Source organism: Cetorhinus maximus, chromosome 17, assembly GCF_964194155.1.
Source record: "Cetorhinus maximus chromosome 17, sCetMax3.hap1.1, whole genome shotgun sequence".
NCBI classification, from domain to species: domain Eukaryota; kingdom Metazoa; phylum Chordata; class Chondrichthyes; order Lamniformes; family Cetorhinidae; genus Cetorhinus; species Cetorhinus maximus.
This window is the reverse complement of record NC_135895.1, coordinates 70965248-70984165: the sequence shown is the minus strand read 5'-3', so window position 1 is coordinate 70984165 and position 18918 is coordinate 70965248. Positions and strand designations below refer to the sequence as shown.

The 18918-nt window shown below is 45.0% G+C and overlaps 1 protein-coding gene across 1 annotated transcript in view; it reads left to right on the top strand.

Moving 5' to 3' along the window:
- LOC144692765 (podocin-like) overlaps positions 1 to 11185 on the top strand; it is a 25596-nt gene extending 14411 nt beyond the window's left edge. Inside the window, exons 5-7 of the mRNA XM_078561845.1 lie at positions 853 to 908; positions 2254 to 2332; positions 10661 to 11185. Of these exons, the coding sequence (XP_078417971.1) occupies positions 853 to 908; positions 2254 to 2332; positions 10661 to 10942 (417 nt within the window). The 3' untranslated portion in view covers positions 10943 to 11185. The remainder of the gene's footprint in view (positions 1 to 852; positions 909 to 2253; positions 2333 to 10660) is intronic.
- Positions 11186 to 18918: the final 7733 nt, after the last annotated feature.

Here is an 18918-nt window from a genome sequence, read left to right as displayed (position 1 = left end):
GACCAGGTGGCAGTTCTTGGGTATCTGAAAGGAAAAAGGCACAAGAATAGGATTGGGATGAGGGAAGGGGGAAAGCAAGAGGTGCATGCTTACACCATTTTGAAGGAAATAGCATGTAAATATGCATTTACTGAGCCTGGCCACTTGTGTGGAGTCGTTAAACGTTTTGCAACACTGCATCCAGACCCTTAGACTAGACTGCTGGAATTGATCTGATGGTTATCTTCCACTGCTTTTAGAAAGGCCTCCTAGCCTCCTCAGGGATGAGTACCTCTCTCCTCCTGGATTGCCTCCAGTGCTGAATCGAAGAGCCTTGAGGCACGCTTTCTGGCCTTTTGCACAAATTCCACTCCTCTTCCTGCTCATAAACTCTTCCACACTTCCACCACCTGCTGAAGACAAAGTGCACCTTGTCTTTAAGCTAACTTTAAGTGGTGCCAGTCTCATAAGAACTTGAGGCCCCTGCTGAGATGTGCAGTTACTTAACAGTATATTTAGTATACAGTAAACAGTATATCTATATACATTCCACTGTCATTATAAGTAGCAGGCAGCACAGTTTCATGTTGCTTCCATTACATAGAACAGGCGCAGGTTAACTACATGTCGCAATCTCCTTGCCCATTTTTGTGGCTACTGAATAGTTAGCCCATTATGTTTGCAGCATTTCAGTAATGAAAATTAAAAGAGAGTCGAAATGTACTCCCCATCAGAGCTCCAGATTTGGCAAACAATGGTAGTAAAATAGATTAACACATGGATCTTGTCATTTAGCTAGTCATACACATGATAGCATGGTCATTTTATACATTATAAATTCTAATCTATTTGTCACTCCATTTTGTTTTGCAGGTATCATTGGATGCAGCAACCTGCAACTGGGGAATCAAGGTGGAACATGCTGAAATGTACGTTTACGGAAGGAAATTCACCATGAAAACATGTTCAGAAATTAATCAGAAATTAATATAATTAATTTCTAGTACCAGCCTTCACTCAGCGGTGGCTCTCTGAGTTGAAAGATTGTGCTTTCAAGCCCATTTCAGGATTTGATCACATAATCTAATCTGAGCAGTAATGCGGGAGTGCTACATTGTCCATGACACCATTTTTAAAAGAAGCGTTAATGAGGCTCCATCTGTCTGTTCAGGTGGCGTAAGAGATTCCATGGCACTTTTAAAAAGGAAAGCAGGGAGTTGTCCTGGCTAACATTCACTACCTGGCCATTTATCTCATTGCTGTTTGGAGAAAATTGCTTGTATGGAAATTGACTACTGAATTTGGGAATGGAATAACTATAGTTTGAAAAGTAATTCATTGGCTGGGAATGGTATTTTATGTCCTTTAGAACATGAATAGACTAGAAATGAAAGCCTGTTTTTCTTCTTCTGGCATTTTTTTTTATTAGAGACATCACTGTCAATTTTTGTTGATTTCTGTTTATGAAAGAATACTCTGGATAAAGCCCTACCATATTTTCAAATATCGATTCTAAAAATTAAATCCTAGGTCTCTTTTAAATTCCAGCATTTTTATTTAAGTTGAAAACCTATATTAACCATAGCTCAACTGAGACAAATGAAGGTAACTTGAGCTGAAGTGTCTGCATGTCATGCTGAAGCCAACGACTAAGATCTCCACAAGGGTAGTCTGAGCTATATCTGATCTTTGCTTTGGGATAGTGGTTAAGGGCCTGGACTCCGATGACTCCAAGAAATAATACTGGCCCAATCCATTGTGTATCAGGTTACCAAAGCAGAGGTCAGTTTAAAGAATGAAGACTTTGCAAACATTATGTTGCTAATCTGAGTGCTTCACCCATGCTTTCCTGAGAATCCCAGAGCTAGAATTTGTAATAAACCATAGGTATTGGCTTACATCTGTATATAATATTAGCTTCTGTCATGAAAAGTTCAATATAATGTCTAACCCTGAAAGGCATGGCCACTTGACTTCACTTGATTGAGTTGGGTAACTGTCTTCAGCCAAGTTCCAGGAATGCACAATGTGAAAGACATTCCATTATGGCAGGGAGGGGGACCAGGGAAAATTACATCAGCTTAATGTTCAAATTTTGGTAATGCTCCATCTGAACTTGGGATAGTTTTATTGCCTGATTGTAATTACTGGTATTCTTTCTTTCTTTAACACTGTGCCAAATGTTACAATTGAAGTTGATAGTGGAGTGAAATTGCAGGCCTAGATGCAGTGAAGGATAACATCCCGTTAACAGTTATCTACCTCTGGTCACAGAAAAGATGTCCGCTTGCCAGCAGAACTTCAGTATTCATTAGCGGTGGAAGCAGAAGCACACAGACAAGCCAAAGCCAAGGTAAGGAAATGCTGGATTATCCACAAGAGATTATAAACCATCAAAATTAATTAATTCATCGATTGTTTTAATACATAAACAGAGAGAAACCATTATAAACTAGGAGTCATTCCTTTACCAGACTGAGAGAGGGTTGTGGGGTGGGGAGTGGTGAGAGATTGAGAATGAGCATGGAATCCATCTCCATTAGAGATAAATGATATTAGGTGAGGCTACTTAACACTGTTTCTATTTCCAAACAGCAAGGAGCATCCAAAGACAGATCCGATGACAGTATGACAAACATTTTCTTAACATAATTCAGAACAATGAAAAAATAAGTGAACCAGGCTGGATTAAACCCAGGACAACTGCCAGCTCTATCGAATTGTCACATCATTTGGAATACAATACCAGCTTCTTAGTAAAACATTCAGTGTTCGAGCTGTTCATTTGTAGAATCAATAGAATGATACAGCACAAAATTCAGTCCAATGTGATAGAGCTATCCAATTAATCCCACTCTCCTGTTCTTTGCCCCTAGGCCTGAAAATTTTTTCCCTCCAAGTATTTAACCAATACTCTTTTAAATGTTATTTTTGAATCTGCATCCACCACCATTTCAATCAGTACATTTCCAATCACAAAAATTAGCTGAGTAAAAAAAATGTTTCCTCTGATTGTTTTCTCAATCATCATCAATCTATGTCCTCTGTTTATTGAGTCTTCTGCCATTGGTAACAGTTTCTCAATATTTACTCCAAAATCATTCATAATTTTGAGCACCTCAATCAATCTTCTCCTAACCTTAAAAAAATAGAAATGCTGGAAATAATGAGCAGGTTATGTCAGCAACTGTAGAGAGAAACAGAGTTAACATTTCAAGCATGTGACCTTTCATCAGATTTCTCTCCTTTGTTGCCTTTTTTAATGCTTTGAAACTTCCCAGTCAGATGCGGTTGCTATCTCTGCATCAGAGCTTTCATAATTTTGTGGATCCTACCATGGTCATTGTTCCTGGAAAAAAGTTTCCTGATTTGCTTCTTGTAAGATAAAAACACTTAATCTGGCATGTTTTCCCTCTTCTCTTACTATTAAACTCAGGACCAGTTGCACATTTACTCCCATTCCTTCCCCGAACCTCAAAACTGAAATCTCTGAAAGCTCTTTGCTGCTCTCAATGCTCTCTGTCTTCTACAAACGGACATACTCTCTCACGCCTGCAACGAGTTTGGTCTGATCACCAGCATCAGGAAAACCAATGTCATGGATGTTGCCCTACTGCCATCTATCAGCATTGACAATGTGACGCTGGAAGTTGTTGATAACTTCACATATCTAGGTCCCATAATCGCCATCAATCTGTCACTTGGTGCTGAAATCAACACATTCATCACAAGAGTTGTAGCTGTTATGTCCAAGCTCAGTAAGAAAATGTGGAACAACAGCAACCTGATTGAAAACAATAAACTGCGAGTTTACTGAGCCTGTGCCCTCATTGTACTCCTCTACAGTGCTGAGACCTGGACAACATAAGCTTGGTGGGAGAAAAGGCTGAACAGTTTCTACTTTCACTGCCTCAGATGTATCTTTGGCATCACTTGGCGGGACAAGGTCACCAACTCAGAGATCCTGGAGCATGCTAATTCCATCAGCATAATTCAGCACTCATCGCTAAGCCAACAACGTCTGCGTTGCTCAGCTACATTCATTGGATGGATGATGGCCATATGTCCAAAGACCTTCTGTACGCTGAAATGGCCACAACCTTTTGCGCATCCATACCTCTGCTACAGGGTCACAATCGGGGCACCATGCATATACTGGGGCACTGCCCTCCCCAGCAGAGACAGAGAAGTTCATGCAGATGCTGCAGGAGTGCCACTTTCCCATGTTTGATGAGTTCAGGCAGTGTAGCATCAGCTCCTAGAGCTTTAACTTTGGCAAGCAGTTCAATAGCTTTGCTAAGCTCCTTCAGTGGGGATTTCATTTCCAGCTCTGCCATGACAGGAAGGCTATCATATCTAGAACTTCCTCGGTGACAGTACTCTCCCTAGAGTACAACTGAAGGTCATGTTCCACATTTTTCCAACTATTTATTACAGCTGGTGATAACATCCCCTGCCTTTGTTTTCTCTTAAGCCATTTTCTTTACATATCAATTTGTTGCTTTTTTGACCCCTTCATGTATGCCCCCAGCATTTCCAGTGTCAAAGGACATCTGAATATTCTGGCAAAGTTGTAACTAGTAATCATTGGCATACCCCCTAGCAGTTTGTTGTATTTTACTTGAGTGGTCCTTCATGCATTCAGAGTCTTCTCACTCAGATCTCTCTTGTAATTAGTGAGAGCGGACCACTTGGCTTCAATGAAATGTTCCATCACAGTGATGTTTTAGCCTCAAACCAGTCAATATTTCTTTGCTCTTGCTTCCCATATGTTGAGAGTGTAGTATTCTAGATAGTATCTTGAAGTATGTTCCATTTCACTTCAGCACTCTGTGTGGGAATGCCAGAGAGCACCTGTTCAATCGAGTTGAGGAATTGTTGGGTTTTTCCTGCTTTGGCTGACATTGATACAAGGACAGCATTTCTGTTTTGAATGAAAAAAACTTCAAGGGTTGCATCCTAACCCTGGGGCATGTCAGGAAGTGATCTGTATCACAGTCAGTATGTTTATTGAAAATGCTGTTCAGACAGTCACAGATGGTGATGATCAGATACAGTTGGTGCCAATGCCCTAGTCTTGGATGTCTCTAGCATACCTTGTGGCATGGAAAGAAGGTGTTAGTGGCAGCAGCAAAGCCAAAGTAGTCTCTGTCCTTTCTAATTTACCTTTCCCAGGCCATGATGTTTGATGCAGGAGGACACACAAACTCTTGCATTGAAATCCCCCAGTAAGTAAAGATGATTTGACTTAGGGATTCTGCTGATAGCAGTGTCAAGCTCCTCATTGAACTGCCCTTTGAGTGGAGAACAGCGTTGGAGTATAGCTACTCATGAGGTTAACTGGCCCTATTTGAGTTGACAGGTAGATGGAGAAAACACATTGTTACGAATATCTAGTTCATGTTAATATTTTAGAGGTAATATTTCGTTCTGGGAAGATTAAAGTTTAACTGTAGAAAATGGGATAAATGCAACTAAAGCAGCTTGGAATCTATAGCGCCTAAAGGTTGGGGCCATGTTGACTAGAAAGGTAAAGAGAGCCATAAAAACAGGTAGGCTTACTTAGCTGAGGAGCTGCAGATGTGATGTCTACACTGCTCACAAAGAACTGCAATCCAGAGAGATGTTTTGTTTTGGGAGTTAGAATTAAATGAGTTTAATGGAGATTTTGAGGATCAGCAAATCCTTTTATGCCGGATTGTATGACGTGAAGCCCATGGACAGCACGGCCTCCCAGTCCTTCCTGTCCTCTATCAAGGAGGTCTTAGACGACAGTACGCGGGAGAGCCTGGACAAACTGCTAACTCCTGATGAACTGACTAAGGCCCTTGAGTCCTTCGAGAAGAGTAAAACTCCCGGAAGCGATGGCTTGCCGGCGGAGTTGTATTCGGCTCTGTGGGACTTGATTGGCCCAGACCTGCTAGGAGTGTACGAGAGTATGCTCCTGGCTGGTAGTATGTCAGAATCCATGAGGAAAGGCATCATCACCCTCATCTACAAGCACAAGGGGGGAAGGGAGGAAATTAGAAATTGGCGACCCATTTCACTGTTGAATGTGGACTGTAAGATTCTGTCCAAGGTCATCGCCAATCGGGTCAAATCCGCTCTGGAATTGGTGATTCACCCTGACCGGACCTGCACTGTGCCAGGCAGGAAGATCTCTGACAGCCTCGCGCTGCTCAGGGATATGATTGCCTATGTACAGGACATGGGTGTGGATACCTGCCTCATCAGCTTGGATCAGGAGAAGGCCTTTGACAGAATATCGCACACCTACATGGTGGATGTGCTCTCCAAAATGGGGTTTGGGGAGGGAATTCAAAATTGGATCCAACTGCTCTACACTAACATCAGTAGCGCAGTCTCAATCAATGGGTGGGAAACAGATAGCTTTCCGATTAAATCTGGAGTCAGGCAGGGCTGTCCTCTCTCGCCTGTTCTTTTCGTGTGTTGCATAGAACCCTTTGCCGAGTCCATCAGGAAGGATCCGGGCATAAGAGGAGTGACGATCCCAGGCAGTGGAGGCACTCAGGTAAAAGCCTCCCTGTACATGGACGATGTCGCCGTCTTCTGCTCGGATCCGCTGTCGGTGCGCAGACTGATCCACATCTGCGACCAGTTCGAACTGACCTCGGGAGCCAAGGTAAATCGTGGGAAGAGCGAGGCCATGATCTTTGGGAACTGGGCTGACCGATCCTTTGTCCCCTTCACTGTCAGGGCTGACGGCCTGAAGGTGCTGGGGATATGGTTCGGAGGGACCAGGGCATGCGTTAGAAACTGGAAGGAGCGAGTGTCTATGGTGAAAAGGAAACTGGGCATGTGGGAGCGACGCTCCCTCTCCATTGCGGGTAAGAACCTGGTCATCAGGTGTGAGGCACTCTCGCTGTTGCTGTACGTGGTGCAGGTCTGGCCCATTCCACACTCCTGCGTGGTGGCGATCACTCGAGCCATCTTCCGCTTTATCTGGCGGTCAAAAATGGATCGTGTCCACAGGGACGCGATGTACAAGCCTCTAGATAAAGGGGGAAAAAACGTGCCCAACATCGCCCTCATACTGATGGCCACTTTTGTGTGTGGCTGCATCAAGCGGTGCGTAGACCCTCAGTACAAACACCAAGTGTCACTATGTGCTGAGGTTCTACCTGTCCCTGGTGTTGCGAAGGATGGGTCTGGCCACGCTGCCGCGGAACGCTCCAAGTAATTGGACCGTGCCGTACCACCTGTCCCTCGTGGAAAAATTTATGCAGAAAAACACCTTTGACCACAAGTCCATCAGGCAGTGGTCAGCACATAACGTCTTAGAGGCCCTGAGGGAAAAGGAGAGGGTGGACCCTGTGGGATGGTTCCCTGAGCAGACTGTCAAAGTCATTTGGCAGAATGCCTCATCGCCAGAACTTTCCAACAAGCACCAAGACGTGGCTTGGCTGGTGGTGAGAAAGGCCCTCCCCGTCAGATCCTTCCTACACACCAGGAGTCTCACCCCTTCTGCACGTTGCCCTCGAGGTGGCTGTGGTGGGGAAGAGACCGTTGTTCACCTCCTTGTGGATTGTGCCTTTGCAAAGAAGGTCTGGAGAGAGATGCAGTGGTTGCTGTCGAGCAGTTCTGTGACACAGGACTCTGTGCTCTACGGGCTGTTCCCAGGGACACACACCGAGACAAACATCAACTGCAACTGGAGGATCATCAACTCGGTGAAAGACGCGCTTTGGTCTGCCCGAAACTTGTTGGTCTTCCAGCACAAAGAGTTGTCCCTGACCGAGTGTTGCGGACTGGCACAATCCAAAGTCCAGGACTACGTGCTGAGGGACGCACTAAAGCTTGAGGCAGCTGCCGCAAAGGCGGAATGGGGAAGGGTCGCTGTCTAAGACCTTTCTGCCACAGTGCACCGAGGGACTGGGAACTGTTTAAATCCCCTCGGGCTGTACAGCTCAAAATGAAAGGCTGTAAATGATTGTAATATTGTTTGTACTGATGCACCTGGTGATACATTTTGCAAAAGTTGAACCTGATTGTACCCTTGTAATGGTGTTTTTGAAATGGTTTGGAATGTGGTTGAAGATATTTTATGAATAAAGTATATTTTTGCAAAAAAAAAGAGTTTAATGGAGATGGGCGGAGCTTAAGAAGGTTCTCGGGTTTCAATTTATCTGCGTGTTTGCTGCGAGAGGGGGTTTTTTGCAGTTTGCAGCTGAAGTGGTTTGTAGCTCATTGAGAAGCCCTGGGAGCTGTTAGCAGGCTCCAGGCAGTTAGGGCTCAGAGGAAGTCCTGGGTTGCTGAAAAGGTTGCTGGTTCTGTGCTGGAGACAGTTAGAGCTCAGAGAAGCCCTGGGAGCCATTTATAGCTGTGTAGCTAGGAAACTCGAGTTCAGAGAAACCCAGGGGGAGGGCCAGTTTAGTGAAGCTAACAATCTGTGAAAGAGTTGAAAGGGTGCAGGTAATTAGAGGCAGGAATGCAGCTTTGTGAATCACATGGAACGTAGTCTCAGCAGGAGACTGAACAATCAGGAGGTGAGCTGTCATTGAGGCAGTCCAGGTCAGAGCAGCTTGTGAGGGAATTCAGAGGCTAAATCTTTGAAAGGGAAGAGTTGGAATCCATTGTGAGGTAGACAGGATTTAGTGAGATGTTGTGATTCACAGTGGTCACTGACATCTGGGTGGGTTGCTGAGAAATCCGTGAGATCTGTTTTGGTCGCATCTGCCATTTAATGGGCAGTGTGGTGTGTTCAATCACTTGCTTGTAAATTCATATTTACCTTATGTTAAAGTATAAGATAGATATTGTAAATTGTTTTACTTCTCTAACTTAGTAAAGTTTATTTTGCTTGTTTAAAAGTGTGGAATCTTGTGGCTTTATTCTCCTAATGGGTAACTGGGATTTCAAACATTGTATACTTTAAGCAAAAGGTTAGCAGTCCCTAACAACGTTCTGAACCATTTATAGGGGGTTCTATCATTGAGAGTTGTGAGTTCATTACAATGAAGCCTACACCCTTGCTTATGTGTTTACTCTGAACTCTTACCCTGTCAAATGAAACTGTAAAGTTTATCTTTCAGTGACCCGCTCTCACCAAGCCTGGTCTCTTGTAGGGAAGCTATGTCAATGTTCAGCCTATTGAGTTCCATGCTGATAACAGCTGTCTTGTGCACATTTTTGACCAACTGCAAGTCATCTGTCAGTGCCGTGCACATGACCCTGACATTCCAGCTTGTCAATCAAAGAGTTGGCATCTTCTTTCTTCTCATTTATTTCTTTTTTTTTGCCTGGTGTGATGGATTCCATCCACTTGTTGAGCAGAGACTCTTAGCTCCAAGCACCCATTAAAGCATATGGATGATAGAGGGTCAGCACCTTATTCATTGAGGCTGCCTGACTTGAGGTGGTTCATGGCTGACCAGTGGTCAGATATTCCTTCCCACCATCAGAAACAACCCATAACACCTGTACCCTGTTCTCTACGCCAATTGAGTTGGGCTAATCACTCGTAACTGCTGTCTTCCATGTTGTGCTAACACTCTGCAACAAAACTAGAATGTTCTTTCCAGGACACAAGCCTGGGCAAAATTTATGGAGACCTTAGACTGCCCAAATGTCAGAGTCTCCCTCTTGTCCTCCATGGTTGAGTACAAAGGAATGCAAAGCACTATGTTTGGCAGCAGTTTGATTGCAGGAGTTGCTGGAAAGATGGCATATTTAGATTTGGTCAAGGTTTACTCTCTTAGCCTTCAACTCTCCTGAGGTATTTACAAGGCAGTGGAGCTATTTGCCTACAACTGGGAGTTTGTGTATCCAACAGGTCAATATAATGCATTAGTATATGGTGAAGAAAGTTAGCATGTTTTCTATTTTTGTGTGCCCATTTGCTTCTCATTTTCAGCCTATACCTATACCATGCAGCAATGCAACAAAGAGATCCAAATGTGTAAGTCTCTCCCTGTACACAGCCTCTCCATCAGCAAGTTCTTAGCTGTGCCTCCTCACGGGGACAGACAGAAACTGGGTCTCTCATGGCCCTAGGCTAAATGTTAAGAGGAACTCAGAGAACATTTGGCCCCCAGGCATGCAGTGTACAGACCCAACAGCATGTGGACATGCCCTGGCACTCATGAACCTAACCACTGCTTGTTGGTTTAGCTCAGCATGTGACATGAAGAAGTTCCATTCCAGTGATATGAATTGGAACAATGGAATGTCAGCAGCACTCCTTTTACATGTTGTCGCCGGTGGACTGAGGGGGTGAGTGGGGGTGGGGAGGTTATACAAAATTCTCTGTTCGCAAGTCACCTTAAGATACATAAATATGGCAATGGGACAACTGAGAAATGCTAACAAGTATCCATTACTCTTTATAACATTTAAAGGATTGCAGACAAATTTTCCCTTCAGGTCTCTTGTAGGTATATAACAAGGAAAAATAATTATGTAGATCTTTTTGTCTCTCTAGAAATGATAATGGGAGAAGCAGCACAGATGTAATGGTAATGTTGTTACTATATGGGGAATAGAAGGAAAGCTCATTTTTTTTTAGTTGAATTGAATTGAGTTGAATTGATTTTTTTTTATTTTGCAGATGGACCAATTTAATGAATTATCCTTCATCCTAAGAACTAGGAAAGCATGAGTTTCTGCAAACGGAATGATTTGTAGCAAGCCTAACTCTCAAATCCTTGTAACTGAATTGCAGGTGATTGCGGCTGAAGCTGAGAAGGAGGCCTCAGAAGCCCTGAAAATTGCAGCTGACGTTCTGTCTGGATCTTCTGCTGCTGTCCAGCTGCACTACCTTCACACACTACACGCACTCTCTGCTGAGAAAACCCCTACTGTCATCTTGCCAGTGCCTTTTGAACTCCTTAACGCCATGTCAGCTGTTACCCAGAAGTCTTTAGTAGCCACTGCTGTAGCTGGAGCACAAGAAACAGCAGGACCTCAGCTGCAAGAAACCAAGACTGACTCTCCAATGTTGTAATGATGGAAATGACTCAATTCAAACTGACAAGGATTGCATACTATTTCTTTCTGCTAGATATATAGATACCTTTGTCACCATACTGAAGTGCACAGCCAACCACCAATATTGTGGAAGAATAATCTGCAAATTAATTATGAGGCATGGAAACATTTTATTGCAAGCACTTTGCATAAAATATTCAACATTTATGGAAGTTAAGAAAAAAACAGGGTTAGTACTTAATGAAGTCAAGCAATAGAGAGCAATCTGTTCACAATCAAAAAGAGTGGAACATTAAGATACATATCCCCTTCCACAGAATATTATCAAATTTAATCAATTAGAATGCCTTGTGCATTTACGAACAAGGAGCAGGAGTAGGCCATTCAGCCCCTCGAACATGCTTCACCATTTAATAAGATCATAGCTGATCTGATAATAACCTCAAATCTGCATCTCACCTAACCCTGATAACCTATCACTCCCTTGCTTACCAAGAATCTATCCACCTCTGCTTTAAAAATATTCAAAGACTCTGCTTCCACCACCTTTTCAAGAAGAGTTCCAAAGACTCAAGATCGTCTGAGTGAAAAAATTTCGCCTCAACTGTTTTAAATTGGAGATCCCTTATTTTTAAACAGTGACCCCTAGTTCTAGATTCTCCCACAAGAGGAAACATCCACTCCAGATCCACCCTGTCAAGACCCCTCAGGATCTTATATGTTTCAAGCAAGTCGTCTCTTACTCTTCTAAACTCCAGCAGATACAAGCATAGCTTGTCCAACCTTTGCGCATAAGGCAACCCACTCACTCCAGGTATTAGTCTGGTAAACCTTCTCTGAACTGCTTCCAAAGCATTTACATCCTTCCTTAAATAAGGTGACCAATATTGTACACAGTACTCCAAATGTGGTCTCACTAGTGCCCTGTACAACTGAAGCATAACCTCCCTAATTTTGAATTCAGTTCCCCTTGCAATAAATGGTAACATTCTAATAGCTTTCCTAATTACTTGCTGTGCCTGCATACTAGCCTTTTGTGGTTCCTGCGCTAGGACACCCAGATCCCTTTGCACCTCAGAGCTCTGCAATCTCTCACCATTTAAATAATATGCTTCTTTTTCATTCTTCCTGCCAAAATGGACAATTTCATATTTTCCCACATTATACTCCATTTGCCAGATCTTTGCCCACTCACTTAACCTATCTATTTCTTTTTAAAGCCTCCTTATGCCCTCTTCACAACTTACTTTCCTACCTATCTTTGTGTCATCAGCAAATTTGGCAACCATCCCATCCATCCCTTCATCCAAGTCATTTATATAAATTGTAAACAGTTGAGGTCCCAGCACTGATCCCTGTGGCATATCACTCATTACATTTTGCAAACCAGAAAAAAAACCCATTTATGCCTACTCTCTGCTTCCTGTTAGTCAGCCAATCTTCTATCCATGCCAACATTTTACCCCCATACCATGAGCTTTTATTTTCCACAATAAGTTGTCCTTGTTACCTTTATAAGTGCTATGTCTGCTACAATATATAAATGCCTACAGGAAGACTGTGGTAAGAATAAACATTATTTTAAGAGCTGTGTTCTAAAATTGATAGTGGCTAAAAAAGAAATCAAGTTCTACTACAAACCATTATCTACAAGGGGTCACAAGATCCTGTGTAGTCCTATTACTATTACACATCTAACTATATCTGTAGCATTTTTCCTATATTATTCTTCAATGCTCCCCTTCCCCTATATTTCATTGATTCATGTGCCTTCTGCCCGAAGGCAGGTCCTTGGCTCATTGCCTGCTGATGCTTCATCCCAATTCACTTTCTTGGCAGTTTTTGTCATTGGTGGTTTGCCATATTGCCTTCCACTCTCAGGGCTGAATGAGGAGGCAGTCTCAAGTCGATCTCAGCTGGAACGGAAATTAAACCCATTCTGTTGGTGTTATTCTGAACTACATACTAGCCATCTAGCCAACTGAGCTAACCGTCCCGTTCCCTGTATTTAATGACAACCATTCTTAATATTGGGTACCATTTTTTTTCAAAAGGAGTGGTTATATCTATACTATCAATTTATTTTCACCTACCTTTTATAATGCAGCTTCGCAGCTGGAGGCTCCTTCTACAGAGAGCTAGCATAGACTTGATGGGCAGAATGGCCTCCTTCTGTGCCTCTTTGGCCCATAACCTTTTGGTCCGGGCTCTGGGGCATCGTAACTGGGGGGGGGGGGAATTCCCAACGATGCACTGAGAACCTACCCCGACCACCCCACCCCCCCACCCCACCCCCACCCCCCCTCCCCCCCACCCCGCTGTAAGTCCCCGGGTGAGGATTGTCCAGGAAGTTCAAACTTCCTTTGGGCAATTGCCCTGCAATCAGATCCATCCAGAAGTACAATTTAAATCGCAAACTACGTATGGTTTCAATTATCTAACAGTGAAAGTTACCCAGGAAAAGTTAGAAGAATTAAAAGCACTTCTAAATCCTGCGTAACTATAGTACTGAACCCCCCTCGATCCCCAAGGGACTCTCCTCACCTCCCTGACATCCCCACAGGACTGCCCCATTGACAACTCGACTCCCCAACTGACCGCCCAACCTCCCCACTGACCCCACCGGACCAACCAACCTTTCCACTGACCACCCCTCCAACCACTCGAGCCCCCCCACCCCGACCACACCCCAACCAACCAACCGCCCCGACCAACCGGCCCACCCTTGACAAACTACCCCCCACTGATCACCTGACACCCACCACTCTCCCCCACTTACCACAGATTCCCCCAAGGGACTCCCCCCAAATGACCCCCCCACTGACCACCAGATTCCCATGAATGACTCCCGCCGACCGACCCTCCCACTCGACTCAACTCCCACGGCCGACCGACCAATACCCACTACTGACCACCCAACACACCAACAACCAACCAACCTCCCTCCCTGCCCCATCCCCACCACTTACTTTACAAACCTACCTTCTCCGTGGCTTCTGAAAATGGTTGGACCTTTAAACTTACCTGCTTTATGGCAGCTAGAGCTGTAAAAAAGGGGGCATGGCTTCCTTATCTCCGACTCTGCAGTCTTCGGCTGAATGCTTCAGGAATACACTGCCCTACATAGTTCTTGTCCAGCCTGGTCAGGCAAGAAAGGATGGGCTGAATTTCGAAGTAGGAAGTTGGGAGTGGAGTAGCAATCCAACACTGGTTCCCACTTCGTGGAATTTCAGGCCCTATGACTCTATGTCCCAAATGTTCATGCTGATTTTCACTCGTTTGTGCAGAATTATATGTTGCGAAGTTCAGCTCTATGACACCAGCACCAAAGCCTGACACCTCAAAAATGTTCATCACACTGCTTCATGCCATTCCCATCATGGGCTATGTAGCATGTCATGATTGTAAGGGTGATAGGGCATGTGTCAGAAGAATGCAGAGCAGGAAAATCCTGATGTCAAATAGTGTTCAATGCTGATTAGGCACACAATGTCATTTTGGACTGCATAAGTCCAATTTATGCCCTCTCTTAATCACTCCCAACTGCATGTGGTGTCCCCCCAACATTATTTAAAAGGTTCACAGGGGGTCTCCTAGATGAGGTGCTTTCTTTTTCTACTGCAGAATGAGTGGAAGTACTATGTTGAGTGTTACTGGGCGAGTATACAAGATTTTCGATTCACAAGAGAATGGTGCTGGACTTTGACAAGAAGCTCAGTGGAGCTGTCGGGAGAGCTTGCTTTCAATGATCGGAGCTTTAGTTGCAGTTTCTCTTGGGCTACAGCATTACTTGGACATAGATCAGAGGCAGCAGAAAGGGAAGCTATGAGCATAGGGAGGAGAAAGAGAGATCTCAATAGAAGCTATATACACCAAAGGTCTTCAAAGAGTACTTCTCCTACCTCTACCATAGCCAGAAGTATTATATGAGGCAGCTATGTTTCACCAAAGAGGTGGTCACTGAACTATGCCAACTTCTACAATCAGACTTGATGTCTCACAGCAGGATGAGGATGGTACTTAATGGCTGTGAAGATTCCTGTGGCCCTCAGGTTCTGCGCTAGTGGATCCTTCCAGGTCAGAGCATGCAAAATTTCCAATACATCAACAGTTCACTGTGTATCATTGCATCCAGGAATTGAGAGAGGCCAAGCACAGAAAGAAAGAGGACCACATTGTTTTCCTTTTTACTATAGAGGAACAGAAGGAGTGAGCATAAAGCTTTGCCAGGCTGAGAATTTCCAGTGCAGCAGCGTACAATTAACTGCATGCAATCCTCACATATTAATGAGGAGGTGTACTGCAACCACAAGGGCTCCCACTGCATGGATGTGCAGTTGGTGTGTAACCATGCACAGAAGATCCCGTTGGTGAATGCCCACTAGCTGCTAGCAGCCCGGATGCATTCATCCTATAAATTATACCTATAAAACTATCATCTTTAGGGCACCACAACAAACAAATGGCTGGCTGCTTAGTAACAAAGGCTAATGCTCTTCACTTGCCTCATGATTGTCCTTCGCTACCCAATCATGAATAGACAGTGCACCTACAATGAGACCATGAGGTGTCAGCTGTGGCTCAGTTCATAGCACCCTCGCCTTTGAATCAGAAAGTTGTGGGTTCATGTCCCACTCCCGGAAACCAAGAACTGTGAATGTACTCGAAAGAGTTACAATCTGTGACTGTTGATAACTCGAAAGAGTTACAATGAGACCATGTTACCACTAGGAACCTTGTGGAGTAATCCATTGGGGTTCTGGATCAGTTGGGGGAAGCCCTCGAGTATTTGTTTTCACTGGGGGAGATTGCAGATGGCCTTGCAGGATGCCCTCAAGTAGCTCTGGGGCGGCCCAGCTTCGGACTCATCACCTTGGCCTGTGCAGCTGGCTGGCTGAGGGGCAGTAGCAAGGGTACTGACAGAGTGGAAATGGCAGGAGCATTAATGCTGTCTTCCTGAGAGAGGATAGCATGTTCATACAACACAGAGCTATTGCCACTCCCATGGGCAGCACTTCAATAATCCTAGTAATCTGATGGAGCAGATTACTGGACTGCATGCTCCTTTGAGCACTGGTATCTGCAGCCATCTTGGAGTAGTTTGAACCTGTGTGCCACCAAGCTGGCCATGCATGACAGCAAGCATGGATCTCACCACCTCAGTCTGGGCTTCCACAGCAGCGCTCAGATGCTGGGTGGTTTCTGCCTGTGCTGCAATGGAAGCCCACCACCATATACTATGTCACAGCTAAGTCCGCAAGTGCTGTCATGGAACTGGCCACCACTTCCACACTAGAAAAGATAGGTTCTGAGCTTTGCTGATGCCCTGTGTCAAGTGAGGGCCAGACCCCTCCACATTCCTCAATACTGACAACAGGCTCTGTGGCATGTCTGCCAATGCACCAAGCATCTCTGTGTGCATCCTCATCAGCATTCTCCTGAACAAAGTCCTGATATGACCCCTCTGCAACAGAACTCATCTACGACCTCATCCTTCTGGGAACTGACACATATGCAACCCTTTCTCATAGCCTTGCTGCAGCTCCCTTATGCCTGGTGACTTACCGCATGGTGATCGTGAATCTGCACTACCCTTTGGAGCTGGTGGCTGAGAGTGTTAGATTAAGTGAAATTGTATAAGAGGAGGGTTGGGGTGAGGAATTGGGGATGGGGTAAAAAGCAAGAGATCCATGATAACACCATTTACAGCCTGCATTTCATTACAGATAACAGGATGAGGAGGAAGTCGGATTTAAGAAGATGCATAAGGCAGGAAGGAACATACCATCATCCTGAATGTTCTTGGCAAAGCTGGATATAATGGCTTCAGTCACTGCAGGCTCCATGATGCGTAGCACTGTCTCCTTCAAAGGACTCAATAGATGTAGGCATCTCTATACACTATGGGTTCTCTGCTGCTCCCTGCGGTAATGTGATATTGTCCTACAATAGAGATGGAAGAATACTACTGAAGGTGCTTGGGTGATGTACTGCCATAGGTGAATAGCTGGAGATAGGTGGAATCTGCGAGAGGGGGCTGTGAGGCTGCAGTATTGGTAAATGTGTAAAAGTGAGGCGCAGCATCTAAATGTTAGACAAAGAGTTGATTACTGATGGGTGGGTGATGGGGCTGTGGTACATTGAATAGTCTGAGAGGTTGGTGGTATGATGGGTAGATGTCATCTGAAGACCACTGACATTGGCCATGAGATCATCGAGCTTTCCGCAGTCAGGTCTTCAGACTAGACTCAGGAATTTGCCTGGTTGCCTGCTCCCGTTCCTTTCACAAAGTTGTCTTGTGGAAACATGGCCTCTATCCTCCTCTTGACCTCCTGGACTAAGGCTGCCGGTGCTGCATCAAGAAACCTTTTTCTCTGGCCTGTTGCTCCATTTGTTGTCTTCTTCCTTCCATCAAAATCACCCTGAGACTTTTCCAGAAGGTACTGTACTCTGAAGTCCCCCAATTTGTTAACTTCCTGAACAGGACCCCAAATTTGTTATTCTCCCGGGTGAGGAGCAATGAGCTGGCTTCCCTTCTTTATTCAAACTGCCCCTCGATTGGCCGCAACAAGGCTAATTTAAAATGGATCACTTCTCCCATGGATACCTTTTCCTAGTCCAAATGTATTTATTTTTAGAAGGAGCCAATTTAACCAGGCTTTCTTGACTCAAAGAAAGAGTAAGTTTATTAGTTCCTAAAACCCTAGAAAAATAATAAAAATACAACACACATACACACAGATCAGAAATGAGGGGCTGAATTTTCCCAGAATTGCACTAAGTGTGGTAGTGGGCGAGTAAAATGGAATCCTACCCGCTGACGAAAATGGCGAGTTTTCACGCCGTATCATCCTGAGCCCACCTCATTATTTATTCACCCCTGCGAAATATGCCATTTCCATGGCGAATGGGCTCTCATTTGTCCGCCCGCTATCACCCTGTTGTTGCATCACGCCGGCCGCCATCTTTAAAAGACAGCTGCCAGCAAAGCGCTCATCACCAACAGCTCACCACCGGTGTCTGGGAAACATGGCCAGCAAGGTAAAAATATTGCAGCCCCCGCTTCAATGACAGGTCCCTCGAGCAACTGCTGGGTGCCATGGAGGCCCGCAGGGATGTGCTCTACCCCCGCTCTGGCCGCAGGATGAACATCAAAGTCGCCAACCTGGCTTGGAAGGCAGTAGCAGCGGTGGTTAGTGCGAATACCCGGCAGAGAAGCACAGCCACCCAGTGCCACAAAAGGATAAATGATCACCTCCGTTCTGCCAGGGTAAATCACTCTTTTCATCACTCCCAACTCACACACTCACAAACCCATCACAAATCCAAAGGGCCCTCACTCATTGCCAATGCAAGGGACATCACCATTCACTCTTTCACACACACTATCATTGTCCTCATCCCGTCTATGGAGCCACTCACCACCCACACAGGCCAGGCATACTTACATCTGGCCCGGAAGGCGTCCTGATACACTCTCCCCATCTCTATCCATGCAGGACAAACTGGCACACAACAGCAGGGAAAGGTTGCAGACAGGTGAAAGGATGCCGGAGATCAAAGTTCTGACAGAATTTGAAAACAGAGTCATCCAGATGGCCGGCAATGACCAGGACCAGTCCTGTGCTGATGGTGAGGTCAGCGCTGCTCTACCAAGTGAGGATTCAGCAGTGCAACATCCATTAGACAACCATGATGTGTGCTCTTTCACAGGCCACTGCCATGCACTAATTATCTCCTCTTGCTTTCGCAGTCACACCTGCCAAATAGCCAACAGAGTCCATGACCGAGTCATGGAGAGATGACGAGCCTCTGGACTCGGTCATGTCATAGTTGCTAGAACTGCAAAGGCAAGCTAAGGAACATCAGGAAGGGATGTCCGCTGCATTCCTCAGATTGCAAGGCACGATGGAGGAATCTGTCAATCTTCAGGCTGAGGTGATAGTACCGGCAGGATGGCGGCCGCCATGGAGACCTTGGTCCAGGATGTCA